The following is a 21,295-nucleotide window of genomic DNA, read 5'->3' as shown; positions in this document are numbered from 1 at the left end:
GGATTCTCAGGGTGTCCTGTTACCAGCCCCCCCTCCCCCACGCACTACAGACAGGGTGAGTGACCCCCTGGGTGCAGTTTGGGGGGGGCTGTGTCATGCCAAGACAATGGGTGGGGCAGGCCATGCCACTGCCTCTGCATGTCCCTACAACTCCACGCAGCCGATGGTGTTGCACGCTCACTGCCTCGCACGAGTACACTGTCTCACATGAGTACACTCTCACATGAGTATGCTGTGTCACACGAGTACGCTGTCTTGCACAAGTACAGTCACACAAGTACGCGCCTCGCACGAGTAGTCTTGCACGAGTACACTGCCTCGCACGAGTACACTGTCTCACACAAGTATGCTGCCTCGCACGAGTACCCTCTCACATGAGTATGCTGTCCCGCACGAGTACACTGCCTCGCATGAGTGCACAAGGGACACGCGCAGCCCCCCGGGGGGGGGTGCCACAGCCACAGCCGTCACAGCCACACACACACACACACACACACACACACACACACACACATCCCGCTCGCCCAACTTGCCCCTGCAGGACACACAAGAGCAGTCCAATGCACAAACTCGCCCCCCGCAACACCCAGTGAGAGACACGCACGTGCTCCCCCCGTGCAACACACCCCACTGTGCAAAGACAGAGTCGTGCCACACCCACACCCACACGCTGGGGAAGACACACTCACACAATCACACACACACACACACACACACACACACTATGCAGTACACACAATTGTCCGGTAACAAACACAAACGCCCCTGAGCGATACACACACAACTGACTCCTTCACACACCAAGTGCTGCACACACGCACAACAGAGAGACACGCACCATGTTGCCATCTGTTGTGTAACACACACACACATATTCTGGGGGTTCGGGGGGCTGCCGGTCTGTGGGACAGGCTTGGGGGGTTCCTGGGGGTACGGGCTGGGGGGTCCCCGGCAGGGACTGGCTGGAGGGGGCTGCCGGCGGGGTCCGGGCTGGGGGATTACTGTGGGGGACTCGGGGGGGGCAGGCGGGGGGGTTCCGGAGGGTGGGCGGGGGAAGCTGGCGGTGGGGGGGCAGGCGGAGGGGATCGGGGGGACGGGCTGGTGGATTACTGGGGGGGCGGGCGGAACAGGCGGGGGGGTTCCCGGCGGTGGGGGGGGAAAGGGGCTGCCGGCGGGGGGCGGGCTGGGGGATAGCGGCGGGGTACCCGGGGGGGGGCAGGCTTGGGGGAGCTGCAGGCGGGGGGCGGCTGGAGGATTAATGGGGGGGCTCGGGGGGACAAGCGGGGAGGTTCCCAGCGGGGGGGGCTAGGGGGCTGCCGGCGGGGGGCGGGCTGGGGGGAGCCGCCGGCGGGGGGGCGGGCGGGGGCGCTATTCCGGTCTCCTCCCTCCCTCCGGTGTCGTCTATTTCCTCTGCCCGCCCCGTCTCCGCCCCCAGCCCGGCTCTGCCCGCCGAGCGCCCGAGGTACGGCCGGGGGGCAGGGGAGCCGGGGGTCCTGGCTCAGACCAACCTGGGGGGGCAGCGGGGTGGGGGCGGCCCTGCCACTCACTTGGGGGGCAGGAAACTGAGAAGCAAAGAAAGGCGGGGGCGGGGAGGAGCCCGGATGCCTGGGTTCTCTCCCCGGCGCTGGGAGGGTAGTGGGGGCTGGTGGTTAGAGCAGGGGGGTGGGAGCCAGGGCTCCTGGGTTCTCTCCCCGGCGCTGGGAGGGCAGTGGGGGCTGGTGGTTAGAGCAGGGGGCCGGGAGCCAGGACTCCTGGGTTCTCTCCCCGGGGCTGGGAGGGCACTGGGGGCTGGTGGTTAGAGCAGGGGCCGGGAGCCAGGACTCCTGGGTTCTCTCCCCGGCGCTGGGAGGGCATTTGGGGCTGGTGGTTAGAGCAGGAGGTGGGAGCCCGGACTCCTGGGTTCTCTCCCCGGCGCTGGGAGGGCAGTGGGGGCGGGTGGTTAGAGCAGGGGCCGGGAGCCAGGACTCCTGGGTTCTCTCCCCGGCGCTGGGAGGGCATTTGGGGCTGGTGGTTAGAGCAGAGGTGGGAGCCCGGACTCCTGGGTTCTCTCCCCGGCGCTGGGAGGGCAGTGGGGGCGGGTGGTTAGAGCAGGGGGCGGGAGCCAGGACTCCTGGGTTCTCTCCCCGGCGCTGGGAGGGCAGTGGGGGCTGGTGGGTAGAGCAGGGGGTCGGAGCCAGGACTCCTGGGTTCTCTGCTTGGCGCTGGGAGGGCAGTGGGGGCTGGTGGTCAGAGCTGGGTGCTCTTCGCTTTCAGGGGGCAGGGCTGTCCCCCCCGCCTGCCGCCCCCCGCGGGCCATTCTCTGCCTTTCCGGCAGTGGTGCTGGGGAGTGGGGGACGCTCCGGGGGCGGTTCTTGAAATCAGGATAACCACTCCCCTGAGGGGGAGGGGCGTTTGGGAATTGAGGGGCTGGTCCTGCCCCCCTCAGCGGGAGGGGGACGGGCCAGGGCGGGGACATACACCCGGGATCCCCGACACGCCCAGCCACGCCATGGAGGCTCTAGCCGCAGCGGGAACTGTTTACGTAAGAGCCAGGACTCCTGGGTTCTCTCCCCGGCGCTGGGGCGGGGGCAGTGGGGACTGGTGGGTAGAGCAGGGGCCGGGAGCCAGGACTCCTGGGTTCTCTCCCTGGCACTGGGGGGCAGTGGGGGCTGGTGGTTAGAGCAGGGGGCCGGGAGCCAGGACTCCTGGGTTCTCTCCCTGGCACTGGGGGCAGTGGGGGCTGGTGGTTAGAGCAGACGGTGGGAGCCAGGACTCCTGGGTTCTCTCCCTGGCACTGGGGCGGGGGGCAGTGGGGACTGGTGGGTAGAGCAGGGGGCCGGGAGCCAGGACTCCTGGGTTCTCTCCCTGGCACTGGGGGGCAGTGGGGGCTGGTGGTTAGAGCAGACGGTGGGAGCCAGGACTCCTGGGTTCTCTCCCTGGTGCTGGGAGGGCAGTGGGGGCTGGTGGTTAGAGCAGGGGGCCGGGAGCCAGGACTCCTGGGTTCTCTCCCTGGCGCTGGGAGGGCAGTGGAGGCTGATGGTTAGAGCAGGGGGTGGGAGCCTGGACTCCTGGGTTCTCTCCCCAGCGGTGGGAGGGTGAGGCCTGGCTGTGCCGGGGGGGGGCTAGCTGGGTGTAACAGGGCCTAGTGTTGCTTCTGGAGGGGAGAGATTTGGGGGGGGGGGGTCTATGGAGGGGTGAGGGATCTGGGGGTCAGGTGGTGAATCACTGAGTGGCTCGGGGGGCACCCCACAACTTTGTGATTCCCCCCCACCAGCGGGGGGCCACAGGGGGCCCCTGCCGCAGCTGCTGACCCCCTCTCGTGTGGTGCAGGGGTGCTGAGCTGAGCTGGGGAGCGACTCGCCGTGGGTCCAGCAACCCCCAAGCGGAGCCCAGCCAGCCCCCCAATGGCATCAGGTAGGGGGGGCACAGCCCACTGTCTGTGCCCCACATGTCTGGCCGGCCGGCCGGCCCTCCCTCCAGCCCCACACCCCCTGTCTGTGCGTCTGCCCCCCCGTCCGTCTGTCTGTCCAGCCCCACAGATCCCGTCTGTGCATCTGCCCCCCCTCCGTCCGTCTGTCCTCTCTCCAGCCCCAGACCCCCTGTCGGTGACTGTGTCTGTCTGTCTGTCTGTCCATCCCCCACCCCACGCTGAAACAGGAGAATGTGCTGAACACAGAGGGGAAAATAAGACAAAAGGACGGAAACCGCGTCCGCCCCACCCAGCGCTGGACCCCGCGCCAGGCCGGGCAGGGGGCCAGCTATGGTCCGCCCCGCCCTGCCCCACAGCCCTGCCGGTCCCCTCCCTCCTAACCCCACAGCCCCTGCACCCCCCAGCCCTGCCGGTCCCCTCCCTCCTAACCTCACAGCCCCTGCACCCCCCAGCCCTGCCGGTCCCCTCACTCCCACCCCACAGCCCCTGCACCCCCCAGCCCTGCTGGTCCCCTCGCTCCCGCCCCACAGCCCCTGCATCCCCCAGCCCTGCTGGTCCCCTCACTCCCGCCCCATAGTCCCTGCATCCCCCAGCCCTGCCGGTCCCCTCACTCCCGCCCCACAGCCCCTGCATCCCCCAGCCCTGCCGGTCCCCTCACTCCCGCCCCCACAGCCCCCGCATCCCCCAGCCCTGCCGGTCCCCTCGCTCCCGCCCCACAGCCCCTGCATCCCCCAGCCCTGCCGGTCCCCTCGCTTCCAACCCACAGCCCTGCATCCCCCAGCCCTGCCGGTCCCCTCGCTCCCACCCCACAGCCCCTGCATCCCCCAGCCCTGCTGGTCCCCTCGCTCCCGCCCCACAGCCCCTGCATCCCCCGGCCCTGCCGGTCCCCTCACTCCCGCCCCCACAGCCCCTGCATCCCCCAGCCCTGCTGGTCCCCTCGCTCCCGCCCCCACAGCCCCTGCATCCCCCAGTGCTACCGGTCCCCTAACTCCCGCCCCCACAGCCCCTGCATCCCCCAGCCCTGCCGGTCCCCTCACTCCCGTCCCCACAGCCCCTGCACCCCCAGCCCTGCCGGTCCCCTCACTCCCACCCCACAGCCCCTGCATCCCCCAGCCCTGCCGGTCCCCTCGCTCCCGCCCCACAGCCCCTGCATCCCCCAGCCCTGCCGGTCCCCTCGCTTCCAACCCACAGCCCTGCATCCCCCAGCCCTGCCGGTCCCCTCACTCCCACCCCACAGCCCCTGCATTCCCCAGCCCTGAAGGTCCCCTCACTCCCACCCCCACAGCCCCTGCATCCCCCGGCCCTGCCGGTCCCCTCGCTCCTAACCCCACAGCCCCTGCATCCCCCAGCCCTGCTGGTCCCCTCGCTCCCGCCCCACAGCCCCTGCATCCCGCAGCCCTGCCGGTCCCCTCACTCCTAACCCCACAGCCCCTGCATCCCCCAGCCCTGCTGGTCCCCTCGCTCCCGCCCCACAGCCCCTGCACCCCCCAGCCCTGCCGGTCCCCTCACTCCCGCCCCCACAGCCCCTGCATCCCCCAGCGCTACCGGTCCCCTAACTCCCGCCCCCACAGCCCCTGCATCCCCCAGCCCTGCCGGTCCCCTCACTCCCGCCCCCACAGCCCCTGCATCCCCCAGCGCTACCGGTCCCCTAACTCCCGCCCCCACAGCCCCTGCATCCCCCAGTCCTGCCAGTCCCCTGACTCCCTCCCCACCCCGACACGCCCGGAGAGCCGGGCTGACACTGACACCGGGAATGCCGCCGAACCAGACCAGGGCAGAGACTCCCCTGAGTCACCCCTCGCAGCTGACGTCCCACTCGGCTGGGCTGAGCCCCGACACGCTCGTGACAGCCTCGGCCGGTCCTCCCCTCCCCCAGCATTCCTGGTGGGGGGACGTGCCCCAGTAATAGTGAACTTAAAGGGGTGGGATAATGGGGCGGGGTCCCCTGGCCAGAGAGTTGACTCCTATATCCACTGTCCTGCTCCCCCTAAAAAAAGGGGCTTGGAGGGAGCTGGCCCTTTAAGAGGGTTTCCCGGCCCGGGGCACTCTGGGACTTGTAGTTTCCAGGGCAGAGGGGAAGGGGGGAGGATGACCACAGGCTGGAGCTTTTTCCCAGCATGCCTTGCTGCCCTGTTGTGTAGTTCAGGCTGTTCATGCCTCGGAACTACAAATCCCAGAATGCATTGAGGCCCTGGCTTGTCTCTGCCCCCCCCCTTAAAAGGGCAATGTCTATGCGTGTGGGGAACACTTTTTTGGCGTGGCGGGGTAATTTTTCTCTCTTGTTGGCAGGTTACCCCCCGGCTACCTACCCCGCTGCCCCGTTCCCCAGCCCCCACCCTGCCCCATCAGCCCCCGCCCCGGGATTTAACATCTACCCTGCCTCTGGTATGGGGCAGATGGTCCCACCCCAACCCCCACCGCAGGCCTACGGGGACCCCCCCTCACAGCACCCCCACGCGGCCATCACGCCCTACCTGCCTGTGTCCAGCAGCATCCCTCCAGGGCTGGAGCATCTGGCGCAGGTGAGTGGGTGGGGAGCTGCATGGAAACGGCTACTGTGCCCCGCCCCAGAGGTGGGCGCATCTCGGCGCCGGGCGAGGGGTCCCCGTGTCCCCAGCCGCCCCGCCCCAGAGGTGGGCGCATCTCAGCGCTGGGCGAGGGGTCCCTGTGTCCCCAGCCACCCCGCCCCAGAGCTGGGCACATCTCAGCGCTGGGCGAGGGGTCCCCGTGTCCCCAGCCACCCCGCCCCAGAGGTGGGCGCATCTCGGCACTGGGCAAGGGGTCCCCGTGTCCCCAGCCACCCCGCCCCAGAGGTGGGCGCATCTCGGCGCCGGGCGAGGGGTCCCCGTGTCCCCAGCCACCCCGCCCCAGAGGTGGGCGCATCTCAGCGCCGGGCGAGGGGTCCAAGTGTTACCAGCCGCCCCGCCCCAGAGGTGGGCGCATCTTGGCGCCGGGTGAGGGGTCCCTGTGTCCCCAGCCGCCCCACCCCAGAGGTGGGCACATCTCGGCGCCGGGCGAGGGGTCCCTGTGTCCCCAGCCGCCCCACCCCAGAGGTGGGCACATCTCGGCGCCAGGGGAGGGGTCCCTGCATCCCCAGCCGCCCCGCCCCAGAGGTGGGTGCATCTCAGCGCCGGGCGAGGGGTCCCTGCATCCCCAGCCGCCCCGCCCCAGAGGTGGGCGCATCTCGGCGCCGGGCGAGGGGTCCCCGTGTCCCCAGCCACCCCGCCCCAGAGGTGGGCGCATCTCGGCGCCAGGCGAGGGGTCCCCGTGTCCCCAGCCGCCCCGCCCCAGAGGTGGGCGCATCTCGGCGCCAGGGGAGTGGTCCCTGCGTCCCCAGCCGCCCCGCCCCAGAGGTGGGCGCATCTCAGCACCGGGCGAGGGGTCCCCGTGTCCCCAGCCACCCCGCCCCAGAGGTGGGCGCATCTCAGCGCCGTGCGAGGGGTCCCCGTGTCCCCAGCCACCCCGCCCCAGAGGTGGGCGCATCTCGGCGCCGGGCGAGGGGTCCCCGTGTCCCCAGCCACCCCGCCCCAGAGGTGGGCGCATCTCGGCGCCGGGCGAGGGGTCCCCGTGTCCCCAGCCACCCCACCCCAGAGGTGGGCGCATCTCAGCGCCGGGCGAGGGGTCCAAGTGTTACCAGCCACCCCGCCCCAGAGGTGGGCGCATCTCGGCGCCTGGCGAGGGGTCCCCATGTCCCCAGCCACCCCGCCCCAGAGGTGGGCGCATCTTGGCGCTGGGTGAGGGGTCCCTGCGTCCCCAGCCGCCCCACCCCAGAGGTGGGCTCATCTCAGCGCCGGGCGAGGGGTCCCCGTGTCCCCAGCCGCCCCACCCCAGAGGTGGGTGCATCTCGGCGCCGAGCGAGGGGTCCCTGTGTCATTGGCTTTGCTGGGAGGGGTGCAGGTGCGGGTGGGTGAGAGCAGAGGGGCTGGGAGCTGGGGAGCTGGTGAGTGTGTTGGGCTATGGGTTTGTTGTGTGTGCCTGTGTATTGTGTGTCGGGCAGTGGGTGTTGCATGTCACACTCGTGTGTGCCTCCGAGTCCCTCCTGCTCCCTCCCATGCCTTTCAGATCGACCAGGTTCTGATCCAGCAGAAAGTGGAGCTGGCGGAAGGTGAGTGAGGGTAACGCACACGGCCCCCCCACTACACAACTCGCCCTCCACACCCCTACAGCCAGCCTGTCCTGCAGCCACATGCACACGGAGCCCCACAGACTACACACGCCTCCAGCTGCACACACACACCAGCTGTACACACAGCAACCTGCCGGCCGTACTCAACGCACCGGCTGTACACACAGCAACCTGCCGGCTGTACTCAATGCACCGGCTGTACACACAGCAACCTGCCGGCCGTACGCAACGCACCGGCTGTACACACAGCAACCTGCCGGCTGTACGCAACGCACCGGCTGTACACACAGCAACCTGCCAGCCGCACGCAACGCACCGGCTGTACACACAGCAACCTGCCGGCTGTACGCAACGCACTGGCTGTACACACACCAACCCGTCAGTCGTACAGAATACAGAATACGAGCCATGATGGTGGGAGACCAGAGCGGCCATGACGGTCGGTGATGCGGGCGGCCATGATGGTCGCTGACGCGGGCGGCCATGACGGTGGGAGACACGGGCGGCCATGACGGTGGGAGACATGGGCGGCCATGACGGTCGGTGACGCAGGCGGCCATGACGGTGGGAGACACGGGCGGCCATGACGGTCGGTGACGCGGGCGGCCATGACGGTGGGAGACGCGGGCGGCCATGACAGTCGGTGACACGGGCGGCCATGACGGTCGGTGACGAGGGTGGCCATGATGGTGGGAGACCAGAGCAGCCATGACGGTCGGTGAGGCGGGCGGCCATGACGGTCGGTGACGAGGGCGGCCATGACGGTCAGTGAGGCGGGCGGCCATGACAGTGGGAGACACGGGCGGCCATGACGGTCGGTGAGGCGGGCGGCCATGACGGTGGGAGACACGGGCGGCCATGACGGTCGGTGACGAGGGCAGCCATGATGGTCGGTGAGGCGGGCGGCCATGACGGTGGGAGACACGGGCGGCCATGACGGTCGGTGAGGCGGGCGGCCATGACGGTGGGTGACGAGGGCGGCCATGACGGTGGGTGACGAGGGCGGCCATGACGGTCGGTGAGGCGGGCGGCCATGACGGTCGGTGACGAGGGCAGCCATGACGGTCGGTGACGAGGGCAGCCATGACGGTGGGAGACACGGGCGGCCATGACGGTTGGTGAGGCGGGCGGCCATGACGGTCGGTGACGAGGGCGGCCATGACGGTCGGTGAGGCGGGCGGCCATGACGGTGGGAGACACGGGCGGCCATGACGGTCGGTGAGGCGGGCGGCCATGACGGTGGGAGACACAGGCGGCCATGACGGTGGGTGACGAGGGCGGCCATGACAGTCGGTGACGCGGGCGGCCATGACGGTCGGTGAGGCGGGCGGCCATGACGGTGGGAGACACGGGCGGCCATGACGGTCGGTGACGAGGGCGGCCATGACGGTCGGTGAGGCGGGCGGCCATGACGGTGGGTGACGAGGGCGGCCATGACGGTGGGTGACGAGGGCGGCCATGACTGTCGGTGACGCGGGCGGCCATGACGGTCGGTGAGGCGGGTGGCCATGACGGTCGGTGACGAGGGCGGCCATGACGGTCAGTGAGGCGGGCGGCCATGACGGTGGGAGACACGGGCTGCCATGACGGTCGGTGACGAGGGCGGCCATGACGGTGGGAGACACGGGCGGCCATGACGGTCGGTGACGAGGGCGGCCATGACGGTCGGTGAGGCGGGGGGCCATGATGGTGGGAGACACGGGCGGCCATGACGGTCGGTGAGGCGGGCGGCCATGACGGTGGGAGACACGGGCGGCCATGACGGTCGGTGACGAGGGCGGCCATGACGGTCGGTGAGGCGGGCGGCCATGACGGTGGGAGACACGGGCGGCCATGACGGTCGGTGAGGCGGGCGGCCATGACGGTCGGTGAGGCGGGCGGCCATGACGGTGGGAGACGCGGGCGGCCATGACGGTCGGAGACGAGGGTGGCCATGACGGTGGGAGACGCGGGCGGCCATGACGGTCGGTGACGAGGGTGGCCATGACGGTGGGAGACACGGGTGGCCATGACGGTCGGTGACGAGGGCGGCCATGACGGTCAGTGAGGCGGGCGGCCATGACAGTGGGAGACACGGGCGGCCATGACGGTCGGTGAGGCGGGCGGCCATGACGGTGGGAGACACGGGCGGCCATGACGGTCGGTGACGAGGGCAGCCATGATGGTCGGTGAGGCGGGCGGCCATGACAGTGGGAGACACGGGCGGCCATGACGGTCGGTGAGGCGGGCGGCCATGACGGTGGGTGACGAGGGCGGCCATGACGGTCGGTGAGGCGGGCGGCCATGACGGTCGGTGATGAGGGCAGCCATGACGGTGGGAGACACGGGCGGCCATGACGGTTGGTGAGGCGGGCGGCCATGACGGTCGGTGAGGCGGGCGGCCATGACGGTGGGAGACACGGGTGGCCATGACGGTCGGTGAGGCGGGCGGCCATGACGGTGGGAGACACAGGCGGCCATGACGGTGGGTGACGAGGGCGGCCATGACAGTCGGTGACGCGGGCGGCCATGACGGTCGGTGAGGCGGGCGGCCATGACGGTGGGAGACACGGGCGGCCATGACGGTCGGTGACGAGGGCGGCCATGACGGTCGGTGAGGCGGGCGGCCATGACGGTGGGTGACGAGGGCGGCCATGACGGTGGGTGACGAGGGCGGCCATGACTGTCGGTGACGCGGGCGGCCATGACGGTCGGTGAGGCGGGTGGCCATGACGGTCGGTGACGAGGGCGGCCATGACGGTCAGTGAGGCGGGCGGCCATGACGGTGGGAGACACGGGCTGCCATGACGGTCGGTGACGAGGGCGGCCATGACGGTGGGAGACACGGGCGGCCATGACGGTCGGTGACGAGGGCGGCCATGACGGTCGGTGAGGCGGGCGGCCATGACGGTGGGAGACACGGGCGGCCATGACGGTCGGTGTCGAGGGCGGCCATGACGGTCGGTGAGGCGGGCGGCCATGATGGTGGGAGACACGGGCGGCCATGACGGTCGGTGAGGCGGGCGGCCATGACGGTGGGAGACACGGGCGGCCATGACGGTCGGTGACGAGGGCGGCCATGACGGTCGGTGAGGCGGGCGGCCATGACGGTGGGAGACACGGGCGGCCATGACGGTCGGTGAGGCGGGCGGCCATGACGGTCGGTGAGGCGGGCGGCCATGACGGTGGGAGACGCGGGCGGCCATGACGGTCGGAGACGAGGGTGGCCATGACGGTGGGAGACGCGGGCGGCCATGACGGTCGGTGACGAGGGTGGCCATGACGGTGGGAGACGCGGGCGGCCATGACGGTCGGAGACGAGGGTGGCCATGACGGTGGGAGACGCGGGCGGCCATGACGGTCGGTGACGAGGGTGGCCATGACGGTGGGAGACACGGGTGGCCATGACGGTCGGTGACGAGGGCGGCCATGACGGTCAGTGAGGCGGGCGGCCATGACAGTGGGAGACACGGGCGGCCATGACGGTCGGTGAGGCGGGCGGCCATGACGGTGGGAGACACGGGCGGCCATGACGGTCGGTGACGAGGGCAGCCATGATGGTGGGAGACACGGGCGGCCATGACGGTCGGTGACGAGGGCAGCCATGATGGTCGGTGAGGCGGGCGGCCATGACAGTGGGAGACACGGGCGGCCATGACGGTCGGTGAGGCGGGCGGCCATGACGGTGGGTGACGAGGGCGGCCATGACGGTCGGTGAGGCGGGCGGCCATGACGGTCGGTGATGAGGGCAGCCATGACGGTGGGAGACACGGGCGGCCATGACGGTCGGTGAGGCGGGCGGCCATGACGGTCGGTGAGGCGGGCGGCCATGACGGTGGGAGACACGGGTGGCCATGACGGTCGGTGAGGCGGGCGGCCATGACGGTGGGAGACACAGGCGGCCATGACGGTGGGTGACGAGGGCGGCCATGACAGTCGGTGACGCGGGCGGCCATGACGGTCGGTGAGGCGGGCGGCCATGACGGTGGGAGACACGGGCGGCCATGACGGTCGGTGACGAGGGCGGCCATGACGGTCGGTGAGGCGGGCGGCCATGACGGTGGGAGACGCGGGCGGCCATGACGGTCGGAGACGAGGGTGGCCATGACGGTGGGAGACGCGGGCGGCCATGACGGTCGGTGACGAGGGTGGCCATGACGGTGGGAGACACGGGTGGCCATGACGGTCGGTGACGAGGGCGGCCATGACGGTCAGTGAGGCGGGCGGCCATGACAGTGGGAGACACGGGCGGCCATGACGGTCGGTGAGGCGGGCGGCCATGACGGTGGGAGACACGGGCGGCCATGACGGTCGGTGACGAGGGCAGCCATGATGGTCGGTGAGGCGGGCGGCCATGACAGTGGGAGACACGGGCGGCCATGACGGTCGGTGAGGCGGGCGGCCATGACGGTGGGTGACGAGGGCGGCCATGACGGTCGGTGAGGCGGGCGGCCATGACGGTCGGTGATGAGGGCAGCCATGACGGTGGGAGACACGGGCGGCCATGACGGTTGGTGAGGCGGGCGGCCATGACGGTCGGTGAGGCGGGCGGCCATGACGGTGGGAGACACGGGTGGCCATGACGGTCGGTGAGGCGGGCGGCCATGACGGTGGGAGACACAGGCGGCCATGACGGTGGGTGACGAGGGCGGCCATGACAGTCGGTGACGCGGGCGGCCATGACGGTCGGTGAGGCGGGCGGCCATGACGGTGGGAGACACGGGCGGCCATGACGGTCGGTGACGAGGGCGGCCATGACGGTCGGTGAGGCGGGCGGCCATGACGGTGGGTGACGAGGGCGGCCATGACGGTGGGTGACGAGGGCGGCCATGACTGTCGGTGACGCGGGCGGCCATGACGGTCGGTGAGGCGGGTGGCCATGACGGTCGGTGACGAGGGCGGCCATGACGGTCAGTGAGGCGGGCGGCCATGACGGTGGGAGACACGGGCTGCCATGACGGTCGGTGACGAGGGCGGCCATGACGGTGGGAGACACGGGCGGCCATGACGGTCGGTGACGAGGGCGGCCATGACGGTCGGTGAGGCGGGCGGCCATGACGGTGGGAGACACGGGCGGCCATGACGGTCGGTGTCGAGGGCGGCCATGACGGTCGGTGAGGCGGGCGGCCATGATGGTGGGAGACACGGGCGGCCATGACGGTCGGTGAGGCGGGCGGCCATGACGGTGGGAGACACGGGCGGCCATGACGGTCGGTGACGAGGGCGGCCATGACGGTCGGTGAGGCGGGCGGCCATGACGGTGGGAGACACGGGCGGCCATGACGGTCGGTGAGGCGGGCGGCCATGACGGTCGGTGAGGCGGGCGGCCATGACGGTGGGAGACGCGGGCGGCCATGACGGTCGGAGACGAGGGTGGCCATGACGGTGGGAGACGCGGGCGGCCATGACGGTCGGTGACGAGGGTGGCCATGACGGTGGGAGACGCGGGCGGCCATGACGGTCGGAGACGAGGGTGGCCATGACGGTGGGAGACGCGGGCGGCCATGACAGTCGGTGACGAGGGTGGCCATGACGGTGGGAGACACGGGTGGCCATGACGGTCGGTGACGAGGGCGGCCATGACGGTCAGTGAGGCGGGCGGCCATGACAGTGGGAGACACGGGCGGCCATGACGGTCGGTGAGGCGGGCGGCCATGACGGTGGGAGACACGGGCGGCCATGACGGTCGGTGACGAGGGCAGCCATGATGGTCGGTGAGGCGGGCGGCCATGACAGTGGGAGACACGGGCGGCCATGACGGTCGGTGAGGCGGGCGGCCATGACGGTGGGTGACGAGGGCGGCCATGACGGTCGGTGAGGCGGGCGGCCATGACGGTCGGTGATGAGGGCAGCCATGACGGTGGGAGACACGGGCGGCCATGACGGTTGGTGAGGCGGGCGGCCATGACGGTCGGTGAGGCGGGCGGCCATGACGGTGGGAGACACGGGTGGCCATGACGGTCGGTGAGGCGGGCGGCCATGACGGTGGGAGACACAGGCGGCCATGACGGTGGGTGACGAGGGCGGCCATGACAGTCGGTGACGCGGGCGGCCATGACGGTCGGTGCGGCGGGCGGCCATGACGGTGGGAGACACGGGCGGCCATGACGGTCGGTGACGAGGGCGGCCATGACGGTCGGTGAGGCGGGCGGCCATGACGGTGGGTGACGAGGGCGGCCATGACGGTGGGTGACGAGGGCGGCCATGACTGTCGGTGACGCGGGCGGCCATGACGGTCGGTGAGGCGGGTGGCCATGACGGTCGGTGACGAGGGCGGCCATGACGGTCAGTGAGGCGGGCGGCCATGACGGTGGGAGACACGGGCTGCCATGACGGTCGGTGACGAGGGCGGCCATGACGGTGGGAGACACGGGCGGCCATGACGGTCGGTGACGAGGGCGGCCATGACGGTCGGTGAGGCGGGCGGCCATGACGGTGGGAGACACGGGCGGCCATGACGGTCGGTGACGAGGGCGGCCATGACGGTCGGTGAGGCGGGCGGCCATGATGGTGGGAGACACGGGCGGCCATGACGGTCGGTGAGGCGGGCGGCCATGACGGTGGGAGACACGGGCGGCCATGACGGTCGGTGACGAGGGCGGCCATGACGGTCGGTGAGGCGGGCGGCCATGACGGTGGGAGACACGGGCGGCCATGACGGTCGGTGAGGCGGGCGGCCATGACGGTCGGTGAGGCGGGCGGCCATGACGGTGGGAGACGCGGGCGGCCATGACGGTCGGAGACGAGGGTGGCCATGACGGTGGGAGACGCGGGCGGCCATGACGGTCGGTGACGAGGGTGGCCATGACGGTGGGAGACACGGGTGGCCATGACGGTCGGTGACGAGGGCGGCCATGACGGTCGGAGACGAGGGTGGCCATGACGGTGGGAGACACGGGTGGCCATGACGGTCGGTGACGAGGGCGGCCATGACGGTGGGAGACGCGGGCGGCCATGACGGTGGGAGACGAGGGCGGCCATGACGGTGGGAGACACGGGTGGCCATGACGGTGGGAGACGAGGGCGGCCATGACGGTGGGAGACGCGGGCGGCCCTGACATCTCCTTCCCTCCCAGCCCTCGTCGGCTTCGAGGGCGCCAACCGGTACGAGCTGTGGGACGTGCAGGGCCGGCGGCTCTTCCAGGCCGAGGAGCAGAGCGACTGCTGCACCCGCAACTGCTGTGGCTCCCTGCGCCGCCTGGGGCTGAGCCTCACCGAGCCGGGGGGCCGCCCCGTCCTCCGCCTGCTGCGCCCCCTCAAGTGCGCCAGCTGCTGGTGCCCCTGCTGCCTGCAGGAGGTGAGGGGGGGCCCCCGCCCTGCCCTGCCCCGGGGTCGCCCCTGGGCCCCCCCCCCCGTGCCCCCCCATGTCCCTCCCCTGGCCTGGCACTGCCCCTGTGCCCCCTCCAAGCCCGGTCCCCCCCCACCACAGTGTCCTGCTGCCCCGATCGGTCACTCCCCAGCCCCCTCCCCCGCACCCCATGCCCCCCACACCTCGAATCTGGGCACCAACCCCCCCCCCCCATCCGGGCTGCCCAGCCCCCACTCCCGGGAGGGCGGGGACCAGGGAAGGGGGGGTGCAGGGTGCAATGGGTGGGGGGGGGGGTCGGCCTCTCTCCCAGCCGCCTGGCGTGTCTCTCTCCCTCCCCCCGCAGCTGGAAGTCCAGTGCCCCCCAGGCACCACCATCGGCCATGTGGTACAGACCTGGCACCCCTTCACCCCCAAGTTCTCCGTCCAGGATGCCGGGAAGCAGACGCTCCTGCGGGTGCTGGGGCCCTGCTGCGTCTTCCGCTGTGGGGGGGACGTGAACTTCGAGGTGCTCGGGGGGGGTGGGGGGGCGCCTGAGATGGGGAGGCGGGAGGGAGAGCCGGGGTGACTCCCTGTGTTGGGGCCGCCCCAGAGGGCGGAGCTACAGGGAAGTTCCTGTGTTGGGGCCGCCCCAGGGGGCGGAGCTACAGGGAAGTTCCTGTGTTGGGGCTGCCCCAGGGGGCGGAGCTCTGGGGAAGTTCCTGTGTTGGGGGAGGAGCTCCAGGGAAGTTCCTGTGTAGGGGCCGCCCCAGGGGGGCGGAGCTCCGGGGAAGTTCCTCTGTTGGGGCCGCCCCAGGGAGCAGAGTTAAAGGGGGACTTCCTGTTTTGGCATGTCAACAGGGGCGGGGCCATGGGGGCACTTCCTGTCTCGGAGCCACCCCAGGGGGCGGAGCTAAAAGGGACCTTTCTGTGCTAGGGCCACCCCAGGGGGCGGGGCTATGGAGGCACTTCCTGTGTTGGGGCTGCCCCAAGGGGGCGGAGCTCTGGGGAAGTTCCTGTGTTGGGGGAGGAGCTCCGGGGAAGTTCCTGTGTAGGGGCCACCCCAGGGGGGCGGAGCTCCGGGGAAGTTCCTCTGTTGGGGCCGCCCCAGGGAGCAGAGTTAAAGGGGGACTTCCTGTTTTGGCATGTCAACAGGGGCGGGGCCATGGGGGCACTTCCTGTCTCGGAGCCACCCCAGGGGGCGGAGCTAAAAGGGACCTTCCTGTGCTAGGGCCACCCCAGGGGGCGGAGCAATGGGAGAACTTCCTGTGTTGAGGATACCCCAGGGGGCAGAGCTATAGGGGGACTTCCTGTGTTGGGGCCAATTGTGGGGGGGGGGAATCTATGGGGAACTTCCTGTTTTGGACTGTCCGGGGGGGAGGAGCTAGAGGGTGAATGTCCTGTGTTGCCATATCCCGGGGGGGCAGAGCTAGGGGGGCATTTCCTGAACCAGGCACAGGTCAAGGAGGAGGGACTGTAGGGGTTGGGAGTGGACGGATTGGCAGCTGAGGCACTTCCTGTTCAGGCCCAGCTGAGGGGAGGGACTTCCTGCATTGGCCACTGACCCTGGGCCCCGCGAGCTCACGTTGCCTGCTGCCCCCCACAGGTGAAGACGAGCGACGAGTCGCGGAGCGTGGGCCGGATCAGTAAGCAATGGGGCGGGCTGCTCAAGGAGGTGTTCACGGACGCCGACGCCTTCGGCATCCAGTTCCCGCTAGACCTGGACGTCAAGATGAAGGCTGTGCTGCTGGGGGCCTGCTTCCTCATCGTGAGTAGCCAGCCCTTATCCCACCGCTGCCACCAGAGACCGCCAACCCCCTATCCCACCAGCAACCTCCAGTCCATATCCCACCGCGGCCACCAGCGACCGCCAACCCCCATCCCACCTCTGCCACCACTGACCGCCAAGCCCTATCCCACCGCTGCCACCAGAGACCGCCAACCCCCTATCCCACCAGCAACCTCCAGTCCATATCCCACCGCAGCCACCAGCGACCGCCAACTCCCATCCCACCACTGCCACCACTGACCGCCAAGCCCTATCCCACCGCTGCCACCAGAGACCGCCAACCCCCTATCCCACCAGCAACCTCCAGTCCATATCCCACCGCGGCCACCAGCGACCGCCAACTCCCATCCCACCACTGCCACCACTGACCGCCAAGCCCTATCCCACCGCTGCCACCAGAGACCGCCAACCCCCTATCCCACCAGCAACCTCCAGTCCATATCCCACCGCGGCCACCAGCGACCGCCAACCCCCATCCCACCACTGCCACCACTGACCGCCAAGCCCTATCCCACCGCTGCCACCAGAGACCGCCAACCCCCTATCCCACCAGCAACCTCCAGTCCATATCCCACCGCAGCCACCAGCGACCGCCAACTCCCATCCCACCACTGCCACCACTGACCGCCAAGCCCTATCCCACCGCTGCCACCAGAGACCGCCAACCCCCTATCCCACCAGCAACCTCCAGTCCATATCCCACCGCGGCCACCAGCGACCGCCAACCCCCATCCCACCACTGCCACCGCTGACCGCCAAGCCCTATCCCACCTCTGCCACCGGCAACCTCCAATCCCTACCCCACCACTGACACCAGCACCCTTCAATTCCTATCCCACTTCGCCCACCAGCAACCACCAATCCCTATCCCACCGCTCACACCAGATACCTCCAGCCCTTATCCCACCGCTGCCACCAGAGACCGCCAACCCCCTATCCCACCAGCAACCTCCAGTCCATATCCCACCGCGGCCACCAGCGACCGCCAACTCCCATCCCACCACTGCCACCACTGACCGCCAAGCCCTATCCCACCGCTGCCACCGGCAACCTCCAATCCCTACCCCACCACTGACACCAGCACCCTTCAATTCCTATCCCACTTCGCCCACCAGCAACCACCAATCCCTATCCCACCGCTCACACCAGATACCTCCAGTCCCTATTTCACCACTGCTACCAGCAACCATCAGTCCCTATCCCATCACTGCCACCAGATACCTGCAGCCCCTATCCCTCAACTGTCACCAGTGACCGCCAACCCCCTATCCCACCAGCAACCTCCAGTCCATATCCCACCGCTGCCACCAGAGACCGCCAACCCCCTATCCCACCAGCAACCTCCAGTCCATATCCCACCGCTGCCACCAGAGACCGCCAACCCCCTATCCCACCAGCAACCTCCAGTCCATATCCCACCGCGGCCACCAGCGACCGCCAACCCCCATCCCACCACTGCCACCACTGACCGCCAAGCCCTATCCCACCGCTGCCACCGGCAACCTCCAATCCCTACCCCACCACTGACACCAGCACCCTTCAATTCCTATCCCACTTCGCCCACCAGCAACCACCAATCCCTATCCCACCGCTCACACCAGATACCTCCAGTCCCTATTTCACCACTGCTACCAGCAACCATCAGTCCCTATCCCATCACTGCCACCAGATACCTCCAGCCCCTATCCCTCAACTGTCACCAGTGACCGCCAACCCCCTATCCCACCAGCAACCTCCAGTCCATATCCCACCGCGGCCACCAGCGACCGCCAACTCCCATCCCACCACTGCCACCACTGACCGCCAAGCCCTATCCCACCTCTGCCACCGGCAACCTCCAATCCCTACCCCACCACTGACACCAGCACCCTTCAATTCCTATCCCACTTCGCCCACCAGCAACCACCAATCCCTATCCCACCGCTCACACCAGATACCTCCAGTCCCTATTTCACCACTGCTACCAGCAACCATCAGTCCCTATCCCATCACTGCCACCAGATACCTCCAGCCCCTATCCCTCAACTGTCACCAGTGACCGCCAACCCCCTATCCCACCAGCAACCTCCAGTCCATATCCCACCGCGGCCACCAGCGACCGCCAACTCCCATCCCACCACTGCCACCACTGACCGCCAAGCCCTATCCCACCTCTGCCACCGGCAACCTCCAATCCCTACCCCACCACTGACACCAGCACCCTTCAATTCCTATCCCACTTCGCCCACCAGCAACCACCAATCCCTATCCCACCGCTCACACCAGATACCTCCAGTCCCTATTTCACCACTGCTACCAGCAACCATCAGTCCCTATCCCATCACTGCCACCAGATACCTCCAGCCCCTATCCCTCAACTGTCACCAGTGACCACCAACCCCATCCCACCGCTACCATCAGTGACTGCCAACCCCTATCTCACCAGCAACCTCCAAGCCATATCCCACTCCTACCACCAGCAACCACCCACCCCATCCCACCGGTGACAGCCAATCCCTATCCCATCTCTCTGCCACCAGGGACCACCAACCCCTATCCCACCGGTGACCGCCAACCCCTATCCCACCCTGCCACCAGTGACTGCCAATCCCTATCCCACTGGTGACTACCAACGCCTATCCCATCCCTACCACCAGTGACCGCGAACCCCTATCCCTCTTCTGTCACTGGTGACCTCAAACCCCTATCCCACAGCTACCACAGGTGACCACCAATCCCTATCCCACCTCTGCCACCAGTGACCGCCCACCCCTATCCCACCGCTGCCATCAGTGACTGCCAACCCCTCTTTCCTCTGCCACCAGCAGCCGCCAATCCCTATCCCACCACTAACACCAGTGACTTCCATTGCCTATCCCACTGCTGTCACCAGCAACCATCAATCTGCAGCCCACCTACCCTATCCAGCACCCGTACGCTCAGCCTACCACTGAAAATCAGGGCAACAGTTTGCAACTCATGGGAGAGTCTCCTGCCTTCTCCTGCTCTCATTGGTACGCACAGGAAGTGCTACCTTATCTGTCATTGGCCAGTCTAACTTGCCCTTTCCACTGTCCACGTCAACTGTCTTTGCTTTCCTCATCCCACTGCTGCCACCAATGAGCGGTCATCACCTTCTATTGCCTGGCGCCTCAGTCAGACTCCCCTCCCCTCCCACCTCTCACCTCAGCAGCCACCGGCCCTCTTCACCCATCATAGCTGGGCCTCCCAAGGTGCCGGGGCTGGAAACTGTTTCCTTTTCCTCGTGAGCCATCTCCACGATGGCAGCTCTGCCGCCGAGAGTACATTGGGCTCCGCGTCCGTTACAAGAGCTCTTCCTCTCTGCCTTCCCCAGGATTACATGTTCTTCGAGAGGGCGGGCGACACCGGCCAGAGGAGCACGGTGCTGAGCAGCTAAAGGCACCTGGAGCCCTCCTCCCACCTATGGGGCCTTCATCCCACTACTGACACCAACGGGGGGGCGGGGCGGGTCTTTGTTAATGGACCGGTGGGGCTGCTACGGGTGTTAGGGGAGCGAAACTGTTTGGAGAGGTGGGCAAGAGACCTGTGGGTGTGGGTGTGTCAGGGGTCTGGTCACATGTGCCTGTCCCTGGGCCATAGCACTTGTCCAGCAGAAGCAACCGGGGGGGCCACCAACCTCTGTTAAACCTGAAGAGCCCTGGGCCGTCTCTCACCATGGTGCCTTTCAGGCCTTCACCCACACAGGAAACTGGCCTCCATCAGCCACCCAATTTCTGGGGCCCACCTGCACCTTGCCGCCCCCCCACCCCCCGATTCCAGTAGCCACGACAAATTAGCTGGGGAAAGCGGGGTTCCCCTTCAACACCAAGCTCTGCCTAACATTTCTTTTTCATGCTGCGTTTTATGTATTTATCGCTAATACCAAATTATCTTGCTCTGAACTTTAGGAAGGGTGTTGTGGGGGGGGCGTGCAACCTGCTGCTTGTTAATGGGGCTTCCTCCCTGCCCCCCGTTGTCCCCCATTTCTCCAAATTGCTGATGCTGAGGGAGAAGAGTCAACCCACGGTGGAGGTACGTTGGGTTGGCTTGACCCCCTGGAGGAGCTGAGGCCAGGCTGAAGTCCTGCAAAGCCAAAGTGGCAGCCTGTGGGCTCAGAGGGAGTCGACCGACCCCCCGCCAAGAGGGCGATCCCTTGGCCGTGATGGATTGAAGCCAACCCAGCGAGAGGGAAGTTGGCTATGAGGCAGAGCAGCCAACCCAACTGGCCATCCCTTGATGAAGACAGTTGGGAACCATGCAGACACGTTGACCAAGAGGGCATCAACCCAACCCAAGAAGGTGGTCGTTGGCCGTGGTAAGACGATGGGCCGTTGGCCATGAGGCTGAGGAGCCGAGCCAAGATGGACAACCCCAGGCGAAGCTAGTCAAGCCAATGATGGAGACACGTTGCCCAAAGCGGAGTCACGCAAGCCAAGATGAAGGCCTATTGGCCAACACGAGAGCGGTCAACGTTGGCCAACGCCACTGTCTCCCTTGGCTTGGGTTGGAGATGTCCTTCTCGGGGCACGTGGAGACCGGAGGACAGGGAATGAAGCGAGAAGGACAAATCCACAGCCCGGAGAAGATGGGTCTGAGCCTTGTACCTCGAGAAAGGGGTCGGCTTGTGCACCAAAGGCGTGGGGCAGGCTGGGCGTGATGACCAGCAGAAATTAAAAGGCTTAACTCCAGCTGAATGAGTGTATTCTA

At 68.3% G+C, this 21,295-nt stretch overlaps 1 protein-coding gene across 4 annotated transcripts; it reads left to right on the top strand.

Moving 5' to 3' along the window:
• Positions 1-2,195: 2,195 nt before the first annotated feature.
• PLSCR3 (phospholipid scramblase 3) lies at positions 2,196-21,290 on the top strand. 4 transcript variants are annotated; one of them, XM_074982884.1, is made up of 8 exons: positions 2,384-2,521; positions 3,254-3,393; positions 5,699-5,931; positions 7,472-7,514; positions 14,591-14,811; positions 15,167-15,328; positions 16,406-16,567; positions 19,461-19,913. In XM_074982884.1, the coding sequence occupies exons 2-8, from the start codon at positions 3,384-3,386 to the stop codon at positions 19,623-19,625; spliced, it is 996 nt and encodes a 331-aa protein (XP_074838985.1). In that variant the 5' UTR covers positions 2,384-2,521; positions 3,254-3,383; the 3' UTR covers positions 19,626-19,913. The 4 variants fall into 4 exon arrangements, with proteins under 4 accessions (XP_074838984.1, XP_074838983.1, XP_074838985.1 ...); XM_074982885.1 differs by lacking the exon at positions 19,461-19,913 and adding an exon at positions 19,923-21,290 and having other exon boundaries at positions 2,420-2,521; XM_074982883.1 differs by lacking the exons at positions 7,472-7,514; positions 14,591-14,811; positions 15,167-15,328; positions 16,406-16,567; positions 19,461-19,913 and adding an exon at positions 6,583-7,449 and having other exon boundaries at positions 2,196-2,521; positions 3,310-3,393; positions 5,699-5,982.
• Positions 21,291-21,295: the final 5 nt, after the last annotated feature.

This window comes from Carettochelys insculpta, chromosome 34 (genome assembly GCF_033958435.1).
Source record: "Carettochelys insculpta isolate YL-2023 chromosome 34, ASM3395843v1, whole genome shotgun sequence".
Classification (NCBI taxonomy): domain Eukaryota; kingdom Metazoa; phylum Chordata; order Testudines; family Carettochelyidae; genus Carettochelys; species Carettochelys insculpta.
This window is presented reverse-complemented; position numbering and strand designations above follow the sequence as displayed.